The sequence below is a fragment of the Bicyclus anynana genome, chromosome 20 (assembly GCF_947172395.1).
Source record: "Bicyclus anynana chromosome 20, ilBicAnyn1.1, whole genome shotgun sequence".
NCBI classification, from domain to species: domain Eukaryota; kingdom Metazoa; phylum Arthropoda; class Insecta; order Lepidoptera; family Nymphalidae; genus Bicyclus; species Bicyclus anynana.
Genome location: NC_069102.1, coordinates 6,575,412 through 6,597,516, shown reverse-complemented (window position 1 = coordinate 6,597,516; position 22,105 = coordinate 6,575,412). Strand labels below are relative to the sequence as shown.

The window sequence follows — 22,105 nt, the reverse complement described above, 5'->3', positions numbered from 1 at the left end:
ATAGCTTTTTTGCTTAATATGTGTAAAAAGAGAATATTGAGTCAAGTTTCAAAAAGTCTAATTTAATGAAAAAAGTATTGATTTTGATTACTGAATACAGCAAAACCAAAAAAAAACCATTTTAGCATTCTATTGATGTATGTTTGTATTCCCAATTTACATATCTCCATACAGCCTAAACCATTGATTTCCAGTATGGTCAAAGGGATACATCATGAAAAACTTTCTATGGAAATATAGAAATAAAATGTGGTTTCTACCTTCATTTTATATTTTTTGTTGATAAACATTCCACATCAAGTTTGGCTTTAGTTTAGCAGTATAGTTCCTAACAAAGAATCAAATTGTACTTACACACATAGCAACACAGGTCACTAATATGAAAAGTACTGAAAATGACAATTTGGACAACAATTGAAACATCTGTAAAAATAAAGTGAAAATTACTAAATAAAAAGTTTATTGTTTTCAATATTAGTTCAATAATAATTAAGTAACAAATAGGTAATTAAAATCAGTAGTTAATTTATTATGATTAATGCAATGCTGGTGCCAGAATTGATAAGTTTAATGTATTTAACGATAATGGAGTTTTCTTGCCACACACTCTGGGCTGGGATTGGACGTGCTTCATCCACCTACAAACATGTACTAGAGATTCTTGCTCCAAAAATGAAAGACGTTCCTGAAATAAAGTTACATTTTATTCATTTTATAAAAACAAACATGTAGAATTGTAGATATTTAAGAATATTATAAAGGGAACTTAATATTATTTTAAACACAAAAGAATTTGTGGATGTTTATTACTGTTTATCATTGCAAATGATGAACAGATTCTGCTGAAATTTTGAATAGAGATAGGTAATATCCTGGATTATATAGGTTCCTGCGAGATTTGCGAAAAACTGATTGTATGATGGAATGACCTCTATAACTCAAAAACTATTGACTGAATTTGGCAGTTATTTAGAAAAGAATTTGTGAAAACTCTAATTTTACATAGACAAAGTCACAGGTAACAGCTAGTAGTTATATATTGTAGATTTGTTACGATAAAAGATTTTTCAAATTGGTCCAGTAGTTTTTGAGTCTATTCATTACATACAAAAATACATATATCTTTCCTCTTTAGTTATCTTTTATATTTAAATGTTTATAAAACTTAGATTAAATTTACATACCATCATAGGATAAATAGTGTGATATGCTGCAACGTCAGCTATTGTCATGTGATTTCCTGTCAAAAAAGTATTTGTCTGCAAACTTCTGTTTAATCCCTGTAAAAAAAATGCCTTATACTTTAAATTTTTAATAAAATAGTCAATCATCTAGGAAGAAGACTAAACCTCCTTGATTAGAGTTCAGTGCTTAAACCATGGAATTATTAAGGCTGAGCTAATTGTTATAAACAGTCTAGCCACCATGCAATAGTGCCCCCTTGAAAATGTCCCAAGCCCAAGTCTCAGAGGAGACACACTTAGAGAGATGTTTCGCCGATCTGGACTGTTTCTGCCTTTAAACCCCATCAGGTGACGCTTCTACATTCACTCATAGCCCCTAGTGACGCCGCTGAGGTCCCATTAAGGAACCTATGGCACTTACTACTTGAAAAACAATGGTGCAGTCTTTCTGAAAGTAATTTTAGTAATTACCTACTAATTAATTATTAGATGTATAAAATATAGACAAGATTTATTATGCTGATAACAGAAATGAAAATCTTAAATACCTGGAGAAATGTTTTGGCAAATATTGGGTTTGTATGTGTCTGGTTTGCATACATGGATAAATGTTCTAACCATTGGTAACTGAGTAAAGTTTGTAATTGACTCATAGATCCAATCTTCGCTGCCAGTCTTAATATGATGGTGGCGAAACCTTCGACATTTTCTTTATCTAACACTGTTGTTAAGACCTGTAAATGTAAAAAGGTTTAATAATTATAATAGAAATGTATTGTATATTCAAGATAGCTAATACATTTTATTGGCATACGTACTCTATCGGTGTTATAGCACACGGTACCAATAGGTGTGTTTAAATATTCACCAATAACTTTAACTACATCCATTATAGATTGTATTCAATTATTTGATTGCTTTGAAATAAGTTCGTCTAGGTTATGTTATGAATTATGATTTAGAAACGTAGTATCCTTTAAGTGAGAGCACTATGAGCAAATGAGTTAAATACAATGAACACAGTTAAATGCTCGGTTTTTAATGAAACATTTCAATCACATCTCATTTCATTGTTTTGAAAAGTTGAAAACTTAGAATTTTTATTTTAATCGACGACGGCTGACGTCAGCATATTTTTAAAGGGCTAAAACTAGAACTCAGAGCCATAAAACCAGTTTAAAAAAAAAACCAAAGTTCAAAAGAGAAGAACTTTCCCCTCAGACCAATTATAGAAGGACCTATATCGCACTCATAGTCACAAACAAAATTGTCTGTCATTTTCTGAGGAAAACGAGCTTGAATTTAGTATATATTGTACACTAAACTAGAAGTTTTTGTCCGTTTTTTTCTCCATTCAACTACACAAAAAGGTTTTTTTCGGAGCTCTGTAACCAACGAACACGATTACAACTATTTAACATCGATTCTATAAGGACAGCTTTTAAAATCGCATTAGATCGTCGATCATTTACTTTCACAGAAAAGTAACACCTAGCGAGGCAGGTCCTATACAATAGTTGGTCTGAGACTTTCCCCGGCCTAGTTTGGACTACTTTAGTATTTTAGTCGAATACGAACAATTTTAACGCCCGAAAATAATTCGTACTCGACTAAAATACTAAAGTAGTCCGAACTAGGCCTTAGTTCTAGTCTTTTTGACTATAGGTCCTTTTTATTTGACATCTGTGGTCGCGTTCACGTCGGAGCACAGATTATTTAAAAGAATAAATGACAAAGTCAGTAGTTGATTTTTCAAGTAAGAATTTATCTCGGTGATTTATTGTGTTTCGAGTTTCGGATTCCGATTTTGTTTTCGGCAAACAAATTGCTAAATGCTAATAAAACTGATCATCCGTGTCGGTATACCAAAACTATTGCAGATACATCTATAATTCTACAATTCGATTTTGAAAACTTGCAAGGATAATGCGTTTCCGTGTGTGGATATTTTAAAGATTAAGCTAGCTAAAAGCTAGTCTTTCCAGCAAAATAAAATCTCTAATGGGCTCAAGCTGGCACTGCTAACCAACTATTATTCATAACATTAATGTTAAATAACTAAGTCTTAATGTTGACTTTATGCCATAACTATTTTCGAGTGACATCAAATAACAAAAACCCTAAAGATGAAGTGCAGAACTTTAGTAAAAGGAAATTTGCCTTTGGATTGTTTATTTTATTTCTCGTCAGTGTGCTGTGGGTAGTTTCATCAGAACTAACAAAGGTAAAGCATTTTTACAACTTGTGTAGGATGCCTAAGTTGTTAAATTGAAGATCATGTAGCATTAACATAATGTACACACATATTTACACACCATGTCCATACTTATGGATAGTGAAACTAACGTTGGAAAGCTGCTCAAATTATGTGCTCAAACAACACTCAAATTTTCATCATCAATAACAGCTCATATTCAACTCACTGTTAAACATTTTTTTTTTTTATTTAATTTCTATTGTGCAATCAGCTGCATCAGCTATAAGCAAATTGCTTGAGAGTACTTTATGGCATGTGCAGCTGACCTTCCATTGAGGGTCATGCTGGCTAATAAACATGAGTCTCCTTTCAGAATGAGAGGTGTTAGGCTAATAGTACACTACACTGACTTAGTGAGGATTAGCAGACTTCTCTCACATATAGAATTCAAAAAACTCAGGCATGCAGTTTTCCTCATTATGATTTCCTTCGCCGTTATAAGACATATTGTAATATTAAACTTCTTAAACTGCACTTAACTGAAAAGTTTGAGGTCCAAGCATTGGACCGAATTCAAACCTACAACCTCTAAACTAAAGGCAGAGTTTATATCCACTAGGGTATCAAGTTTTCTTATCAAGTATAAATATGTCAGGACATGGAATTTTATAATATCTAAATTGGCTCAGGTCTGCAGGCTTATTCACTATCTTTGATGTATGCTAGTTGACATATTCAAAACTGAAATGCTATGTAAAGATGTCATCCGGTGCTTACTAGATATCACACAGTGGGTAAATGATATTTTGTCAATTGATTTGATTGCTAATAAAGACCAAAATAGTGAATAGGCCAGCTGGTCTGGCAGTAGACATTGTCCATGACTAGTTACCATCCATAATAACAAAGATGTACTGCCAAGCAATTTATAATTAGATTTAGCATTAAAAGTGTATCTCTTTCAAATAAACATCACAACCTAATTTTATTACTAGACTAAAGTCCAGCCCCTCAGAGCCTGTGTTTCTGACAAGTTGTGATTGAATGGGACAAACATATATTCAATTACAATTGCCTTGTTATTTTGTCTCATCACTACAAATACAAACAGTTGGCATAACCTGTCAGAAACACAATTTCTGAGCGGCCAAACTTCAGTATTTTGCTACATTTACTGTGATCATTTTCAGTATATTTATGTAGAGAAGAAGCTGGAAAGGCCATTCCTAGTGACATATGTCAGGAGTTCATTGCTCTTTGTCTATCTACTAGTATTATGCTTCACTCCGCCTACAAGAGACCCATGTCAGCCAGCAGACTACACAGTAAGTTTCATTTATATTACTACTGCAGTAAGCTTGAGATGAGCATCACATCATATGTCAACACTAAAGAAAGACAAATGTGGCCCAATACATAGACTTATAAAATAGGCAGACAGTATCTGGCTTTTTAATAGTGAGTGTGAATTGTACTGCCAGATATAGGAAATTAATCGTGGTCTGGCTTAATATGTGCATGTGCCAGCGTGTATGTATATGTGAGAACTGCCAGAATTGGGGTGCTTCTTTTTTTAGTTCCAGACTTTTATTACGTCTATGACCCAATAGCAGTCTAATAAAAAATATTGCTCTCTTGCGGAGATAACAATATTTCAACTCGACCACTTTTAGTTGACAATATGTATTTTTCTCTTCACAGGAGTTGAGGATGCATGCTAGGCCTGTATGTGTGTGTGTGTGTGCTCTTTTAAATATTAAAATATGAAATCTATAGTGCATGTTATATGCTGTCTTGTGTGCATAAAAAAGGCTTGCTAAATGCTTCCATTAATCTCTGTAATCAGTCATAACTATAGAAAATATATATATTTAATCATAAAACAAAATGAAAATCTATTATATATATATTAGACTAGCTAACGCCGCGCGGTTACACTCGCGTGGTTCCCTTTCCTGTAGGAACACAGGGATAATATATAGCCTATAGCCTTCCTCGAGGCTATCTAACACTGAAAGAATTTTTCAAATTGGACCAGTAGTTCCTGAGATTAGCGCATTCAATCAAACAAACAAACTCTTCAGCTTTATAATATTAGTATAGATTAACAAAAATTTATACTAATATTATAAAGACGAAAGATTTGATTGTTTGTTTGTTTGCATTAAATAGGCTACAAACTACTGAACCAATTTGAAAAAATCTTTCACAGTTGGGAAGCTACACTATATTGCAGTGCTATAGGCTATATTTTATCCCCATATTCCTATGGTAACAGGAACCACTTGAGTAAAACCGCGCGGCGTCTGCCAGTTATCTACAAAAGTAAATGGTATTTTTGTTTTTCAGCAACTTAAAGAACCTACAGCAGAAACAGACGATGAAAACTTCTACACAGAAGCTAACAATAGCTTGGTAAGTAGTACTAATATCTGTAAAGATAATAAAACATGCTCTGATAATAGAAAACCTAAAAATGTATTGATAATAGAAAACTACATTACCTGTACTTGTGTTGCTATGAAAATGGGCATTTCTCAAACATAACGCTACGTTTAGACTAACCCAGTGCTGGCTTTTACTGTTCTTTATACAGTTTTTAACCGACTTCAAAAAGGAGAAGGTTCTCTATTTGATTTCAAGACAACTAAACTGTTAGTTTAGTTTTAAATAATTTGAGATTTTTTAATTATTTGAATACAACTGTTTTTTTTTAGTTGACTATTAAAACACATAAAAGTGTACTTGAATGTCCATTAGTTCAGAATGCAAAATTGAGATAGAAGAAAATAGAACTACTATCACTCTATATAACTTAAATATTTTTAGGAGTCTTCCAGTCAAGCAGGTTATTCATCCCAAGTAGAAGGCCAAACAGCGCGCGATCTGGTACATAAGAATATTTTTACTCAATTAATAATTAAAAAATAAAACCTATATCATTTAATATCTAATAATACTAATATTAAGTATTATCTAATAATACTTAATAGATAGATCCATTATGCTTCACTGAGAGATACAGTATGACTGGTATTAATAAATAACTAAGCATGTCATTAGTTTTCTTTACCATGAAATTGTCATGTTAAATGAGTTTGATGAAAAACTGTAAAGTAAAATCACTCCCAATTCAAGCATTAATTTTTAAGTTATTTACTTGTAGAATGATCTTACATACTGTAATTAATTAAGTATTGATTGCTTTCGTTGGAATAGTAATAAAGCTTTGAGCAAAACAAGCTAGCTTGAGGCTACCGGTGGCTCATTTGGGTAGAGCCTAAAACTAGACTTGTCCTTCAAAATCATAGAAATAGTAATAACAAGGCTATAGACACAGCATGTACTTGACAAATTAGATCTATTCTACAGCCTTTCATGATGAATACTGGTTACCAACAAATAAATTAAATGATGAAGATAGAAAACGCATGTCATTTCATAAATTATATATTTTAAATTATGTATGGTTTGTTTATAAAATGTTATATGAAATATATTAACCATATCTAACTGTTCTAAGCTTATTAATCTAATTTATATTCAATAATTTAAGAACAAGTTCATTATAATTGTTATTAGGTGTGAAATTACTAGTGATTTATACCCTCATTTCTAATTTATTTGTTGGTAAACAGTATTCATCAAGAAAGGCTGTAACATAGAGAGTCGAGTGTCTAAACACTACACAGTGGGAGACACATTTCTTTATATGCAATGACACACTCCAAATGTCCAATGTACAAGTAAGATGCAAACTAGCTAAAAGTTACAATACAGTCTGTTAAAGTTATTGCATTTTTCTTGATTATTATTTGAGGAGAGGTACTGTTAACTCAAATACCGTTGAGTTTACCTATGCAGTGACAAATTCCTTCACATTGATTTTATTGCCTTGTTATTATGATTTCTATGGTTGAAAGTGTTTATATACATTTAGTGGTTTTCTATCTGTTTTAGGGTGATTCAACATTCATCCCCGTGCGTGCTGGAGAAACTACAGACAGTGATGATGCTACACCCAGGGCTGTGCGCTTTAATAAAGTGGCCGAGGTATTTGTTTCAAGCCATATAGACTAATGAATCAGCCATTAAGCTATGATGAGACTTAAACATGTAATTATTAGCACAGGTTAGGCCAGCGTCGTGGACTACTGGCCTAACCCCTCTTATACTGAGAGAAGACTCGAGCTCAGCGGTGAGCCGAATATGGGTTGATAATGATGAAAATATTAAAATCTTTTCTATTTATAAATCTGTAAGTTAACAGCAGTTACTACATGCTTATGTTTAAATTCTAATCAATAATATTTAAGAAGCAATAGTCTTAACAAAGACAATTAATAAATATTATTCAACAAAGCTGTTAAAGATAAAACATCACAAATGTATGAAATAGGTAAAGAGCAAAAGATAAACCAATATTTGTATTGTCCTTATCTACCCATAATAATCAATACATTCAGAATTTACCTACCTAACTGATTAGCTCACAATAATTTGTATAATACAGTTTGAAACTGATAACTTTTTTCAATTAAATTCATACATTGAAAGTTATAGGATATAACATACTTTATTCTATTTGGACAAGAGTAGTGGGGCAGGGATCGAACCACCACCAATAATGATAAGTCAGGTCACTTTATTGTTGGACTGTTGAGGCTCTTATAAAAATGTTTTAATACATATTGTACAGTACATATTGTTCAGGGCCAAAAATTCCATAACTTTATTGTAATAATAAATTGAATATTCAACCTTTCGGCGATGCTCTAAATTTGTAGTTTAGTGTTCGTTGTTAACGTTTGTTTTTATTTTCTCCAAACTACCAAAGCAAGCTTCGTCGATCCGTTGGTTAGTCTCTAAGGCTTCAGATCACAAGGTCCTGAATAGAGTAGAGAGTGCCTTGGAGAGCACTTTAAGCTGTCACTCCCAGTTATTATCATTAACATCTGTATTCGTTAAACAACTTAGCATAAGCCCGCCAATCCGCAATGGAGCATGGTGGGTCTAAGCTCCATATTCCCCCTCATATGAGAGAGAGAGAGGCCAGACTCTATAGTGAAAGAAAGAAAATAAATTTATTGAAAGGGGAATATCCACCGGCCCATCCAACGTCGGCACAGAAAATTTAGGTATAATCCCGTATAAAAGTATATGGAGGTGATGGTTGGTGGAAATAAGGTGATGATTTTATGTATGTAATAAAAGTATGTTTCTTGAAGAAAATACATTTTTTTATCACTCTTCTAGGGCAAAATGTTCGCTGGTGTACCAAATCGGCGAACTAACACTTAAAGCTGTATTTTTTTTTCTTTTACCAACAAGCTTAACAAACTACCAAACGTCTAGAAGGTAGGAGGGGTTTTTAGCCGGGTAAGAGTCCGGCACTACCCAACATGGGTGTCCATGAGGATTTTCCCCCCTACGAAAAAAGAAAAAAAAAAAAAAAAAGCTTAACAAACTAGAAAACGAACAAAAACACCAATCATAGGTCTACAAAAAATGTCGTAAAACTCAGGCTGTTTGGTCAACGGTCTTAGCTTGTCCCGGTTTTGGACAAAATGGTGTTTTCGTTACTAAAGTAGAATTACCAAGATTTTTTTAGATATAAGTTAATTGCTGTGTGGTTAGGGTAGGCCTGGGGCGGGGATGGCCAATTCCTTTAAAGCGTTACAAACAATCTTACACTAAAGACAGCATAGTGTGCTATCGAAATAGGGTAACAATGATCTACTGCTAAAGCGTGCCATGTTCACTCCTTTTGGACTGTTTGCAGGTGCGGGTGATGTCTGCGGCGATGGCCGGCGAGGCGTTGCTGGCGCGTCTGTCGTGGTCCGCCTCGCTGCGGGCGACCGAGTACGCACAACGCCGCGCAGCCGCCGCTGCAACTAGGAGACATCTCAAGCTTGCGCTAGTGTTTTGTATACCAGTAAGTGTGTTTATCCTTTACTAGCCGACGCCTTGCGGTTTCAACCGCATAGTTCCCGTTCCCGTGGGAATATGGTGATAAAATATAGCCCATGACTCACAAGTAACGGCTTTATATTGGTAAAAGAATTTTTGAAATTGGTTTACTAGATCCAGAGAGGATCTAGTAAACCAATTTCAAACATTACCGCCTACAATATCACGAACTTTACCTCTTTATATATTAGTATAGACAAGTATGTTCCATCTTTCATAAAATGTACATTTGGCTGGTGGGAGGCTTCGGCCGTGGCTAGTTACCACCCTACCGGCAAAGACGTACCGCCAAGCGATTTAGCGGTCCGGTACGATGCCGTGTAGAAACCGTGTGATGTGAACCAAGAGAGGTGTGGATTTTCATCCTCCTACCAAGTTAGCCCGCTTCCATCTTAGACTGCATCATCACTTACCATCAGGTGAGATTGTAGTCAAGGGCTAACTTGTACAGAATTTTAAAAAAAAAAAACATTATTTCATTTCCAGTGGTTCGTGTCAAACTATCTGTATCGGCTGAGCCTATTGCACACGACGCCGTGTTCGGCCACTCTGTACACGTCGACCACGGGGGCCTTCGCTCTGTCCATCGGAGCTATATTCGCTCAGGTGCCGCACGACCGGTTCTCGCTCTCCAAATGTGTTGCCATCCTGCTCACTACCGCTGGACTGGTGAGTGTTAGAAAGAGAGCAATCTACTTTGATAAATAACTTTTTTTAAGAAACTAAAATGATGCTTGCATCAAACAAATATCTGGGGAATATTTAAATTATAATGGCTTCTGAGTGATTAAATATTATACAATCAAATGAAAGATATAAGCGAAAGGCATTTTACCTACTATTTGAGTAGATTAGTGAAGTAACTATAGGGTGGCAGGGATGGCAAAATGTCACAGGCCCATGGAAGGACCCTCGCCCCCCAAGGTCTGTTAACTGAGTTGTAATCTAACATTAACAAAAAAATACTTAATACTTACTTACTTTTCTAGGGCCTCATCCAATGAATTTGTATATTTACACCTCTGTAGACCTAATACGCTCGCCATCCACGACATATATCTCGAGAAGATAAATAGACCAATAGCGAAAACCAAACTAGGATATATACTATATTGCTCTCTCTTTCGTCCGACTAGGACAACTACACATTGGGACATTTGTCTTTTGTTCTGTATGTTTTTGACGTGACAACGTCTTATAATTCGATGAAGCCAGATGCAAACTCGAAAAAAGATGACGTCATGCGCCGTTCCCTCACTCTAGGGTTGCCAACTTTTTTTTTATAAGAAATAAAGGATATTTCGTTCAAGGGTTGCCAACTTTTTTTACAAGAAATAAAATATATTCTGATCTATGAAGATTAATAAATAGTATTTTAGAAAAACGAACAGTATTTTATTGAAACGAAAGTTCCTTATCGCGCGTTACGAAAGGGGGCGGAAAGAATTAAGACAAAAAGTTGTAACGACACTTATTTTCTGACGCTGTCACGTTCAACTATCGTAGGTAAACCGACTTCACAGACAAACAATTTTTTTTTGTTATTGTAGGTGGTTTTAGGGGTGACTGAAAGCCACCAAAGCAACTGGACGGCGGTGCTGGCGGCTATAGGCTCTGCCGTCTGCTACGCCGTGCATCTCATATTGTTCCGGCAAGAATTGAGAAAAGGGGACGGCATCAATTCATTTTTGCTAGTGGGTAAGTAAGACAAACACGTTCAAGCCGCCATCCTTCCTTGTGTGTATAAAAAAGAATTCTGCTATATATATATACATATAGGCTACTCGCCTGTTGTAGAAAACTAAGACGAATTTTTGCATATAGGCAGTTTAGATGCCTAGAAACTCTAATCACATTTTTATTTGTGAAAATAATCTTGTAATTGTAATATTTTTATAAAACAAAATTGTATTTTTATCACGGCGCGCAAACGCCAATCATAAACTGTGACGTCATTCGCTACAAGGCATGTTGTGGGGCAGGTTTGTGATTGGCGCTTGCAGTGACGTGATATAATATCACGTCACTGCAAGCGCCAATCACAAGTTCTTTAAGCCTAATTGAAATAAATGAATTTTGATTTTTGAATTTTTTAAATTTTTATAGGTGTGGTGGGATGCGCTTGTGGTTGCCTCGCGTGGGTGTTTGGCGGAGTCCTAGCGCTGGGCGGCGTGGAGAAGGCCGAGCTGCCCTCGCCGCGGCTGTGGAGCTGGCTCCTGCTGGACGGCGCGATAGGCCCACTGCTGATCGAATCTCTGTGGCTGTGGTATGTGCACCAGACCAAACCGAATTCATTCATGTAAAGTAAAGCTTTAATACGTAGCAGCGGCGAAGAGTTAATGCAAGCCGATTCCCGTCGGTTACCTTTAAAAATTCTAGCATATTCATTGTTGTACTGTGTCAGTGTGTCTAGATATATACAATAATAATTGACTTTTAATTCCTCGTACTGAACGACGTACGGTGCTATTAAGACATCATAATTTCGTAATATCGTTAGATTTGTCGGGGCATTCATAGAAAATATCAATATCTTAACTTCATTTTTCAGTAAACTACAAGTTGTTGACCGTTTTTTAATACCATTTAGCTACACAAACCGGCATTTTTAGAGAGCTCTTTACACACACGAATCCAAAAACGATTGCAACAATGAAACTAATTATAAACGTCAAAATTTGTATGGATGTTAGTTACTCTTTAAAGCCACAACTACTGAAGCGGTTTGGTTGAAATTTGGAAAACACATAGATCTTACTCTTGATTAACACAGAGGCTACTTTCATTCCGGAAAAATCCATGAAACCCGCGCGATTTGTGAATCGATTTGGCTGAAATTTGGATTGGACATAGATTTTACTCTGAATTACCACTAAGCTACTTTTCATTTTGGAAAAATCGATGGTTCCGCGGGGTTTGTGAATTGTGAATAACTGAATTCCAAGTCGCGGGTGTCCGCTAGTCGATTATATAGAAACAGTTTTTATAAACGCGATAGATCGTTAATTTTGGATCTTTGACAGAAGGGTAACGTCTAGCGAGACAGGTCCATATATAATTCCTCTGAATATAAGATACCTATAGTCCACAACTTTAGGCTTTTTACACAACAATATCACTACTCAAAAAGGTTCTTTTAGGCGACACTTTTCGTTTCGATTCACATACATTTTATTTTTAATAATAAGCTTTACGGCTCTGGGTTCTAGCTCTTTTGAGCCCGGATTCACATACAATTAATTAATTATCTTGGACTAATTATAGAAGGACCTGCCTCGCAAGACGTTACCTCTCTGTCAATCAATCAACGATCTAACGCGTGTATACTTATATCGTATCGATGTTTCATTGTTGTAATCGTTTTCGTCGACTGAAAAAACTCCCTAATCATTCCTGTTTGTGTAGTAAGTAGTTCAATGGCATGAAAAATGGTCAACAACTTCTAATTCACTAAAAGATGACGTGACGTTCGATTTCAGTTTCACCTGATGGTAAGCGATGATGCAATCTAAGATTTTTTTTTTATTGTTTACAAGTTAGCCCTTGACTACAATCTCACCTGATGGTAAGTGATGATGTAGTCTTAGATGGAAGCGGGCTAACTTGTAAGGAGGAGGATGAAAATCCACACCCCTTTCGGTTACGGCATCGTACCGGAACGCTAAATCGCTCGGCGGTACGTCTTTGCCGGTAGGGTGGTAACTAGCCACGGCCGAAGCCTTCCACCAGCCAGACCTGGTCCAATTAAGAAAACCTCAATCAGCCCAGTCGGGAATCCAACCCAGGACCTCCTTCTTGTAAATCCACCGCGCATACCACTGCGCCACGGAGGTCATCAAAAACATAATTATAATAAATAATAAATTTGTAATAAAAACAATATCTAAAAGAAAAATAGATACTATTCTTCTAACGAACGAACAAACAGCAAAACATCGATCCATTAATTTAATATTCTGTGTACAGATTATATTATTCTTGTTAAATATTTTAATATTTATTTTTGTTAAATATTATCGATGACTGAGTTTACCTCGTACCCTTCAAAAAACGACAGACAATTTTGTTGCTGCATTTGGGTGCGATCCATTTCCATTTCTAATTCCTCTATGTTAAATATATAGAGTTTGCACAAAAACAATACAAACGACATAAAAAGAACCCAAGCAGACATGAGTCACAAACCATTATGAAAAATAAAGATATTGAGTTTTATGGGTATTAAATGTGCATTTATAAAATTAAATTATAACTTTATATATTTTATAAATGTCGTATTTTCATATCAAAAGAAGAAAGAAGTTGTAATTAAAACGATGATTTCTTTTATTTTAATGTGAATTTAACCTTTCATTTATTGCAGAATTACCATATACTATGATAATTTTTTTGATTTTGTATTAATAAGTGAAAGAAGATTTGACATTTGACAGTTCACACTTCACAGCACAGAACAGTAATTTATTTGCTGTCTATGACTAATACTACTACTTATATATCAGTATTCGTTAATGATTCGGTAAATAAATCCAGTCTGTCGTGCGTATTTTCTTCCCTTGTAATTTTTGTTATTTCGTTTTGTTCTCGTTTCGTTGTTATTGTTAATTATAGTTTATTTGTTGTTTGTTTACTGTTTTTACCCGACTGCAAGAAGGGTTATGTTTTTCGCGCGTATCTTGTATGTATGTATGTAATATTCTTTATTACCTCATATCTTCCAAACCGTTGAACGGATTTACGTAATTCAGATAACGTTAGATTTGTTTTAATAACCCAAGTGTTCTTAGATAGGTGAAATTAGAAAAAAAAAACCAACAAGACGACTGTGAGACGCTATAGAATCGGGGTGAAGTTTTTTTTTGTGAATATTGCAACATGCGAATCAAATTCAAGGGATTTTTGTGAGAATTTCAAAACAGTATATCATGGCCATGTTAAAAAAACTACAATTAGGAAAACGTTATTTATTAATTCTAATATTAATTAAGTCTATACATAATACGCGAGGCGGACGACTATAAGGTGCGAGGTTTATGAAGTGTAGTTATAAAACACCTAAAATAGACTAAAATAAATATATTGATTATAAAAATCGGACAAGTGCGAGTCGGATTCGGCCACCGAGGGTTGCGTAGATTTTTTGAATATTTACTTAATTTCGGTTGGACTTAGGTATACATTATCGCACTTTGTAACAAACGTAACCAATAAATCCGAAATTCACTATCTATCGTAACTAAAAAGTGTGAAATAAATAAATTAATTAAACAAATATAAAAACCCGGCATAAATGATATAAAAATTGATCAAAACTAAAGTCGGGACCTAATAAAAAATGTAGACGAAAATCATTCTATTCAATATAATAGGTCCCGACTGTTTTCTAATTGTTTTCTACACTTCTGGACTGAGCTTTTTTTTCTTTTCAGTTTTTTTATCATGCAGTCGGGTTTTTTATCAGTTTAATTAATTAATTTTATTTAGTTTAGTACGAAAATTAGTGAACCGGAGCCTGGTACTAGCCGGAGCAGTTATTCCGCGTTGCTATTGTTTCCGTCACCAAAAAAGAAACGTACGAATCAATCACCCTTATCGTCCTCCGAGAAAACCGTTTTGATCAATGTGTTTAAATATGTCGAGGAAACCTTATGCTTGCTTCTACATAATAAAGAAACAAAACTATAAGAGTTCTTTATTGCCTACGGAACCCTTAATATAAGTGAAGCATTATCTGTTTGATAAATAACAGGATATATTATATAGGAATATAGAATTAAAAAAATATTTGTTTATCACAGGAAGTTTTATTTCATGATAATATTCGTAAATAATGATAAAATGTTGAGCACCCCTGAGTCAGCTGTTTTTGTTTGTTTACATAGTTTAAAATACCTACTCAATTTGACTATATATCAATTGCTTTTGAAATTTTATAACCTTGTTTTTTTTACAAACATTCCTTATAATCTTTGCCTTTTTGAAATTTTTGTCTTTTAAGAAAGGGGTAACGTCTAGCAAGGTAGGTTCATATATAATTTGCCTGAGTATAAGATATATCAATTGCTTTTGAAATTTCATAAACATTCCCAAAATCTTTGACTTTTAAGAAAATTATTAACTTTGTCTTTTAATAAAATTAATACCCTTTTGGAAAAAGTCTTTTAATAAAATTTCCACGAAAGTTTAAAAAAAATCAATGTATCATGTGTCTACCCTCAGGGGCCGCTGGCTGACGTCGTCGCAGACGGCGACGGCGGCGCTGGCGCTGACGCTGCCGCTGGGCGCGCTGGCGGAGGCGTGGCGCGGCGCGGGCGGCGGCGCGGGCGCGTGGCGCGCGGCGGCGTGCGCGCTGGCGGGCGCGGGCTGGCTGGCCGCCGCGCTGCCGGCTGCCGTGCCCTCGCCCGCCGCCTGGCTCACCGCGCGACTGCGCGCCGCCGACGGGTTCACGTCAGTACTCTGTTCACGTCTCTCCTTTGTTTCACTTGCCCTGTTCTTTTTATTTTTTATTCTTTATAAGTAAGCCCTTGACTACAATCTCACCTGATGGTAAGTGATGATGCAATCTAAGATGGAAGCGGGCTAACTTGTTGGGAGGAGGATGAAAATCCACACCCCTTTCGGTTTCTACACGACATTGTACCGGAACGCTAAATCGCTTGGCGGTATGTCTTTGTCGGTAGGGTGGTAACTAGCCACGGCCAAAGCCTCCCACCAGCCCGACCTGGACCAATTAAGAAAACCTCAGTCGGCCCAGCCGGCGATCGAACCCAGGACCTCCGTCTTGTAAATCCACCGCGCATACCACTGCGCCACGGAGGCCGTCAGAATCAGGCCCTGTTCATCATTATCAACCCATTTTCGTTTCGTCACGATGTTTGTCCTTCACCGTATGAGACACGTGATATTTAATTTCATAAAATGCACACAACTGAAAAGTTGGAGGTGCATGCTCCGGACCGGATTTGAACCCACACCCTCCGGAATTAGAGGCAGAGGACCTGTCACTGTCACTGTAAATTCATTGAACTATCTTTTTAACCAGTGCTTCATTGAATAAGTTATTAAAGTTACACCACAGATAAATAACTTTATATTGGGTGTGATTATTCGTTTTTGTGTTATTTATTGTTGAATGTTCGATTACTTGATCGATTTTTTGCTGTTCCGTCAAAAGAATCGATTCTTTTTAGAAATCGTTTTTATTACAAATTTGATAAAATTATGGTAGAAATACTTACAAATGAAACGAAACTCCATCTTACAAATAAAACTCCATCTTTTACTAAACTACAAGTTATTGGCCGTTTTTTATGCCATTCAATACACAAACCGGCATTTTTAGGGAGCTCTTTACACGACGAAAACGATTACAACAATGAAACATCGATTCTATAGCAACAGATTTTATAAACGCGTTAGATCATTGATTCTTGATCTTTGACAGAGGGGTAACGGTTTGCGAGGCAGGTCCTTTCTTTTTAATGGTCTATGTTTAATTATAACTTTGCATATTCCTATTACAGGGCAATAAGAAATATATCAGAACTGGACGAGCAGTCAGAAGCGCTGATGTCTTCAGACGAACCGACGTAGCGCACACCACGGCAGCGTCTGGACATCGCTTCTGTTACGTGAATTGTACAGCACGGGGTTATGTGTGAACACACCCTTACTCCTAGTCTTTATTACTGTGTATAGCATTTACCTCACTAAGGATAATACGCACTACCATCTTGAATAATCTATGGATCGTATCAACAAAAAAAACATAATAGAAGGTGAACTGTATAGCACGGGGTTATGTGTGAACACACCCTTACTCCTAGTCTATAATACTGTGTATAGCATTTACCTCACTTAGGATATTACACACTACCATCTTAAATAATCTATGGATCGTATCAACAAAAAAAAACATAATATAAGGTAAATAGCACTAATGACTTCAGACGACCCTACGTAGCGCACACCACAGCAGCGTCTGAAAATCGCTTCTGTTATGTGAACTGTACAGCACGGGGTTATGTGTGAACACACCCTTACTCCTAGTCTATATCACTGTGTATAGCATTTACCTCAGGATATCTTGAATAGTCTATGGATTGTATGAACAAAAAAAACACACAATTTAAGGTAAATAGAACCATGTGTAAGAATTTAGCGAAAAAAAGTTTGCGCTTATAAAATATTGTTTTCGCTTGATTTGATATTAGCAATAGAACGCTCCTTTGGTTTAGTGATTAGTCTATGACATTGGAGTCAGGTCCAGGTCCGAGCTCTGGGTCGAGCTACGAGTATTTTTTTTAAGAATATTTGCCATATCTTCTAAATATGACCAATATCGCCATTCCCCTCCAACTAGTCGGGAAAGACCAACGGAGCGGAGATCGAACCACCACCCCTCGGTGATGAGTTCAACCGCTCTTACCGTTGAGCTATTGAGGCTACAAAATATGAAATATTTAGCTATTTTTCGTCGAAGAAATTCTCAAAATGAACTCGTAAGCTCGGATTTTGGAATAAGCACTTGTCACTTTCTTAAAAGGGTCTATTTGCGTTGTACTAAATTGAAAAAAAAAATATATTTTTTGTAACATGAATACATAAAAATTATAATTTTTAAATATTTTTTGACAATAAGAGCCAAAACGTGACACAAACAATGTAACTTTCATGACGTCACGTTAACACTAAACCTAAATTATTACAATTGTTTGACAAAATCATTAGTTAATAACTTCGATTCCTTTATGGCTAATAATTAGTTTGTCATTTATTCCTTTAGTGACATCTAGTAACATTGTGAAGTCACAAAATGAACGACATCTTTTTTGACGTTTGGAAAAATTTATTAAATATGTACATGATTTTTACATTAAGTTTTGATATCGATATATGTCGGACCCTTATTACACGTACTACACGAAATTAGTATTATTTATATTAAGTTTTATATGGACTCAACTATCCTATAGGTGGTGTTACAACCTTTAATGAGAGCATGTTAAGCCATTGGTCCGGTTATGAAGTCAAATATTATCTATAGTATCTATACAGTAAGGACCTGGAGACAGTGGTGTGCACAAAGCTTTCAACTAGGGTATGCACTTAATATACAAATTGTGGAAACGGGAAATTCTGAACTCTATTTCAAGAACTGTTAAAATTGCAACGGACAATATTTTATCTTAAAAGAACATAAAATATAGGGCTTAAAACCCAATATAAAAAAAAATTTGGAGCCCGCATTTTTTTAAATTAATTAATTAAAATGTATTTTTTTCAATGCCATAAATTGAGAATTTTATCATGGCAACATGCTTGTAACTCACACCCCGACAGATGTCAGTGATCTTTGCTTAGTAGCGTTCGTACTATGGCGTTTTTAAAACAATTTATGGAATTTTTTTGTTTAATGCTTTTCTGTCTACGATTTAATGTTTCTTTAGAACTTGTGTCTTATTGACATTGCACATGACATCGGTTAGGAATTAAATTCCAGGTGTTTTTATTGGCTGTTTTGAACACTTACTGTATTGTCTATGTTTAATTTATAGACAAGGGAGCGAAACAAAAAAAAAATATTTATCTAATTAATGCGGGTTCCAAAAATTCTGAAAATCATTTTCTCAACAGTCAATAGCAATTTGTAAACAATAAAGGCCCATTTTGGGACATGTCCTTCTATTTTCTACAATTCTTACAAACCAATAATTATGTTAACATCATTAGAGCTGTAGAAACAAAGATAATTGCGTTATAACAAAGATAATTGAGTTATAACAAAGATAATTGAGTTATAACAAAGATAATTGAGTTATAACTATTTTTGTGACCTTTGACCTTGAAAAACTTAGACTCAGACAAGAGATTTTATGAGAATTGAGACAACTATTACAATGAAGGTGTACGAATTTACAGCTTAGTATCTCTCATTTCGAGTTGAAATACTTTTTTGGGTAAAAATAAAAAAAAAAATTGTATTGAGTCTATTATAACAGATCTGTATCTTTTAGAATATAAAACCACTGAATGACATATTAGAACATAATAAAATATGACCTTCATAAATTACATCACACGAATTTCATGATTTTTGAAGATGATCTCATATTGTGTGCATGTTCCTCTTTTTCATACTTGTAGGTACATATATTAGAATAAAATATAAAGTGAATGTATGTAAATTAAAATAAATACCAAACATTGAGAGGAATGGTCTTAGAATTATTTTCACATTAACAATTTAAAAAAATATATTATTTACTGAAACTTCTAAACGGATTTTGATGCGGTTTTCACACATATTTTACTTAGGTAAAGTTTTGTGCATTTGTTTCGAGATCTATTTTTGTCTTTTATTATTTAAATAGCTGACACCGCGCGGTTTTACCCTCGTGGTTCTCGTTCCCGTAGGAATACGGGGATAGCCTATAGCCTTCCTCGATAGATGGGCTATCTTACACTAAAATAATTTTTCAAATCAGACCAGTAGTTCCTGAGATTAGCGCGTTCAATGAAACAAACAAACTCTTCAGCTTTATAATATTAGTATAGATGACGAGGCTAAACCATTCCATTCATTAAATAGTTTCAGAAAAATGTAAAATATAACATATAAGTACTTAAATGTGTTGTAAAACTAGAAAAATATTATGTAAATAAAATGTTTCAACAGTGTTTTCCTTTTCAATTACCTGAAATGGCTGATGGTATTGAATACTTATCAAAATGGATATTTCTTGACGTTAAAGAAAAGGCCCGTTTAACATTTTTTTATGAGGCTCATGATCCGACAAATGCCGACCAATAGCGGCGTAGTGGAAAATATCGCTATCTCTTTCTTCGCTTTGCTTCGCTGATCGGTGCGAGTGCACAGAAGCTATATGAGTTCGTACCACTGTCGCCATTTTTCCATTGCAATGCAAGAGTTTTCATCCCTATGTCATTGACATCCCTAGAACTCGTACGAAGCGATTTGCTTCTTCGTTTTTCGTTTTAATACTTTTCTAGGATATGGAACTCTCCCGAAGTCAGTGTTTCCTAATTCTTACAATCTGGGCTGGATCTGGGATCATTATGATCTTCTTTCATCTTTTACGATTACACGCTATTTGTTATATTTTTTAATATTCATTATTTTTCTTTTGCAGAATTTTGTTAAATTTTAACATTGTTGATTTTTTTTCTTGTGTGATATACCTACATATACATTGAATGCTCAAGGATTTTGTTGTTGGTAGCCACACATTTTTCGCAGAATTATTTCCAGAATAAATTGGTTCATTATCAATAGCTGTAACTAGTATAGTTTATTATTCTCTAGTGGACGCCGCGGCTTTGTCCGCGTGGAAATCAATGTAAACTTTCAAGCTCTATTTCACCACTTTAGGGGTTGAATTAAAAAAATTCTTGAATCACATTATATTTCGTATTTTTTGAATGATCTATGAAAAAACATTTGAAAACTAACTCAAAAAATGAAGGACTCCATACAAACTTTCAACCCATATTTCACCTCCTTATTATTTTATTTTCGCAATGAAAAGTATCCTTTATCATTCTCCGTGTTATGGTCTCAAACCGTGCCAAGTTTCATTTGAATTCATTCAGTAATTTCAGCGTCCCGGTCAACTAAAAATACGGACAGACAGACAGACAAGAAATCTAAAAAAAATATTTTTGGCTTCAGTATCGATTGTATAATGCCCTCCAATAAAAATTTCAAAATATCTTCTATACTAATATTATAAAGAGGTAAAGTTTGTAAGTTTGTAAGTTTGTCACATTTTTTAAATGGGGTAATCTTCGGAACTACTGGTCCGATTTTAAAAATTCTTTCACCAGTAGAATGATACATTATCGGGGAGTGCTATAGGCTATATTTTATATTAATATCATATATATTAGCCGAGTTATCACAGTTTTTGTCATACAGGTCGGACTGAAAATCCTCTTAAACAGACTTATTCGCATGCGCTGCCTTAACTATTGTGTAAAATTGAAATTAATGTATGGAGACTTTATGTATCTTTAAAAGTTCTACAAAAAAGTCCGCGACACCATATATCTATCTTCTATATATTAGCAGATATAGAACCTTTTGTGTTTTAAAAATTATTAATTTTATATACTTAGGTTTACGTCATTATTTATACAACTAAACTTTAATCCTTATTAAAATAAATTATTTAATAATCACAAGGATATTATGGAGATAAGATTTGCCCTTTACAGTATGTTAATTACTTAAATAGTTTCGGAGATAATACAAAATTTCTAAAAGACGCAGAAATTCCGCTATATGACGCCCGGCGCTTTCATTTACGTAGTTCCCGTTCCCGTGTGAATATGGGGATCAAACATAGCCTATGACACTCGCAAATAACGTAGCTTTCTATTGGTAAAACAATTTTCCAAATCGGTCCAGTAGATCCAGAGATTACCTCCTACAACCACACGAACTTTACCTCTTTATATTATTAGCATAGAAGTCTCTATTTCTCTTGGTCATACCACCACTCTCGAAGGTCTGGACCGATTTTGCTAAGGGTAGGAGTAAGATAGAGAAGTTACAGGGTAGGGTAGGGTACGGGTATTGAAGCGTAGGGGTAGGGTAGGTTTAGGGCCGGGTTTAGGGTAGTGGTAGGGTAGGGGTAGAGGTAGGGTAATGGTAGGGTAGAGGTACAGGTAGGATAGGGAAGTGGTAGGGTAGGGGTAGGGTAGGCGTGAGATAGGGGTACGGGTGGGATAG

At 35.0% G+C, this 22,105-nt stretch overlaps 2 protein-coding genes and 1 long non-coding RNA gene across 5 annotated transcripts; 1 reads left to right on the top strand and 2 right to left on the bottom strand.

Annotated features, from left to right (window-relative positions):
- Positions 1-432: 432 nt before the first annotated feature.
- On the bottom strand, positions 433-2,340 carry LOC112049025 (uncharacterized). Of its 2 annotated transcripts, XM_052887697.1 has the most exons (5): positions 2,003-2,340; positions 1,733-1,918; positions 1,606-1,632; positions 1,185-1,280; positions 433-685 (listed from the first exon to the last, which is right to left on the bottom strand). In XM_052887697.1, exons 1-5 carry the CDS (start codon positions 2,072-2,074, stop codon positions 536-538), a joined length of 531 nt encoding a protein of 176 aa, XP_052743657.1. In that variant the 5' UTR covers positions 2,075-2,340; the 3' UTR covers positions 433-535. The 2 variants fall into 2 exon arrangements, with proteins under 2 accessions (XP_052743657.1, XP_023942526.2); XM_024086758.2 differs by lacking the exon at positions 1,606-1,632 and having other exon boundaries at positions 2,003-2,336.
- A 453-nt stretch (positions 2,341-2,793) lies between these two features.
- LOC112049040 (solute carrier family 35 member F5) lies at positions 2,794-20,031 on the top strand. 2 transcript variants are annotated; one of them, XM_052887695.1, is made up of 11 exons: positions 2,794-3,408; positions 4,572-4,706; positions 5,731-5,796; positions 6,211-6,270; positions 7,342-7,434; positions 9,164-9,316; positions 9,838-10,020; positions 10,902-11,049; positions 11,458-11,617; positions 15,571-15,798; positions 16,875-20,031. In XM_052887695.1, the coding sequence occupies exons 1-11, from the start codon at positions 3,253-3,255 to the stop codon at positions 16,942-16,944; spliced, it is 1,452 nt and encodes a 483-aa protein (XP_052743655.1). In that variant the 5' UTR covers positions 2,794-3,252; the 3' UTR covers positions 16,945-20,031. The 2 variants fall into 2 exon arrangements, with proteins under 2 accessions (XP_052743655.1, XP_052743656.1); XM_052887696.1 differs by lacking the exon at positions 6,211-6,270.
- On the bottom strand, positions 6,119-10,603 carry LOC128199209 (uncharacterized). The gene is made up of 3 exons (XR_008251874.1): positions 10,333-10,603; positions 9,122-9,275; positions 6,119-6,267 (listed from the first exon to the last, which is right to left on the bottom strand). It is a non-coding gene; the product is annotated as an uncharacterized LOC128199209 (long non-coding RNA).
- Positions 20,032-22,105: the final 2,074 nt, after the last annotated feature.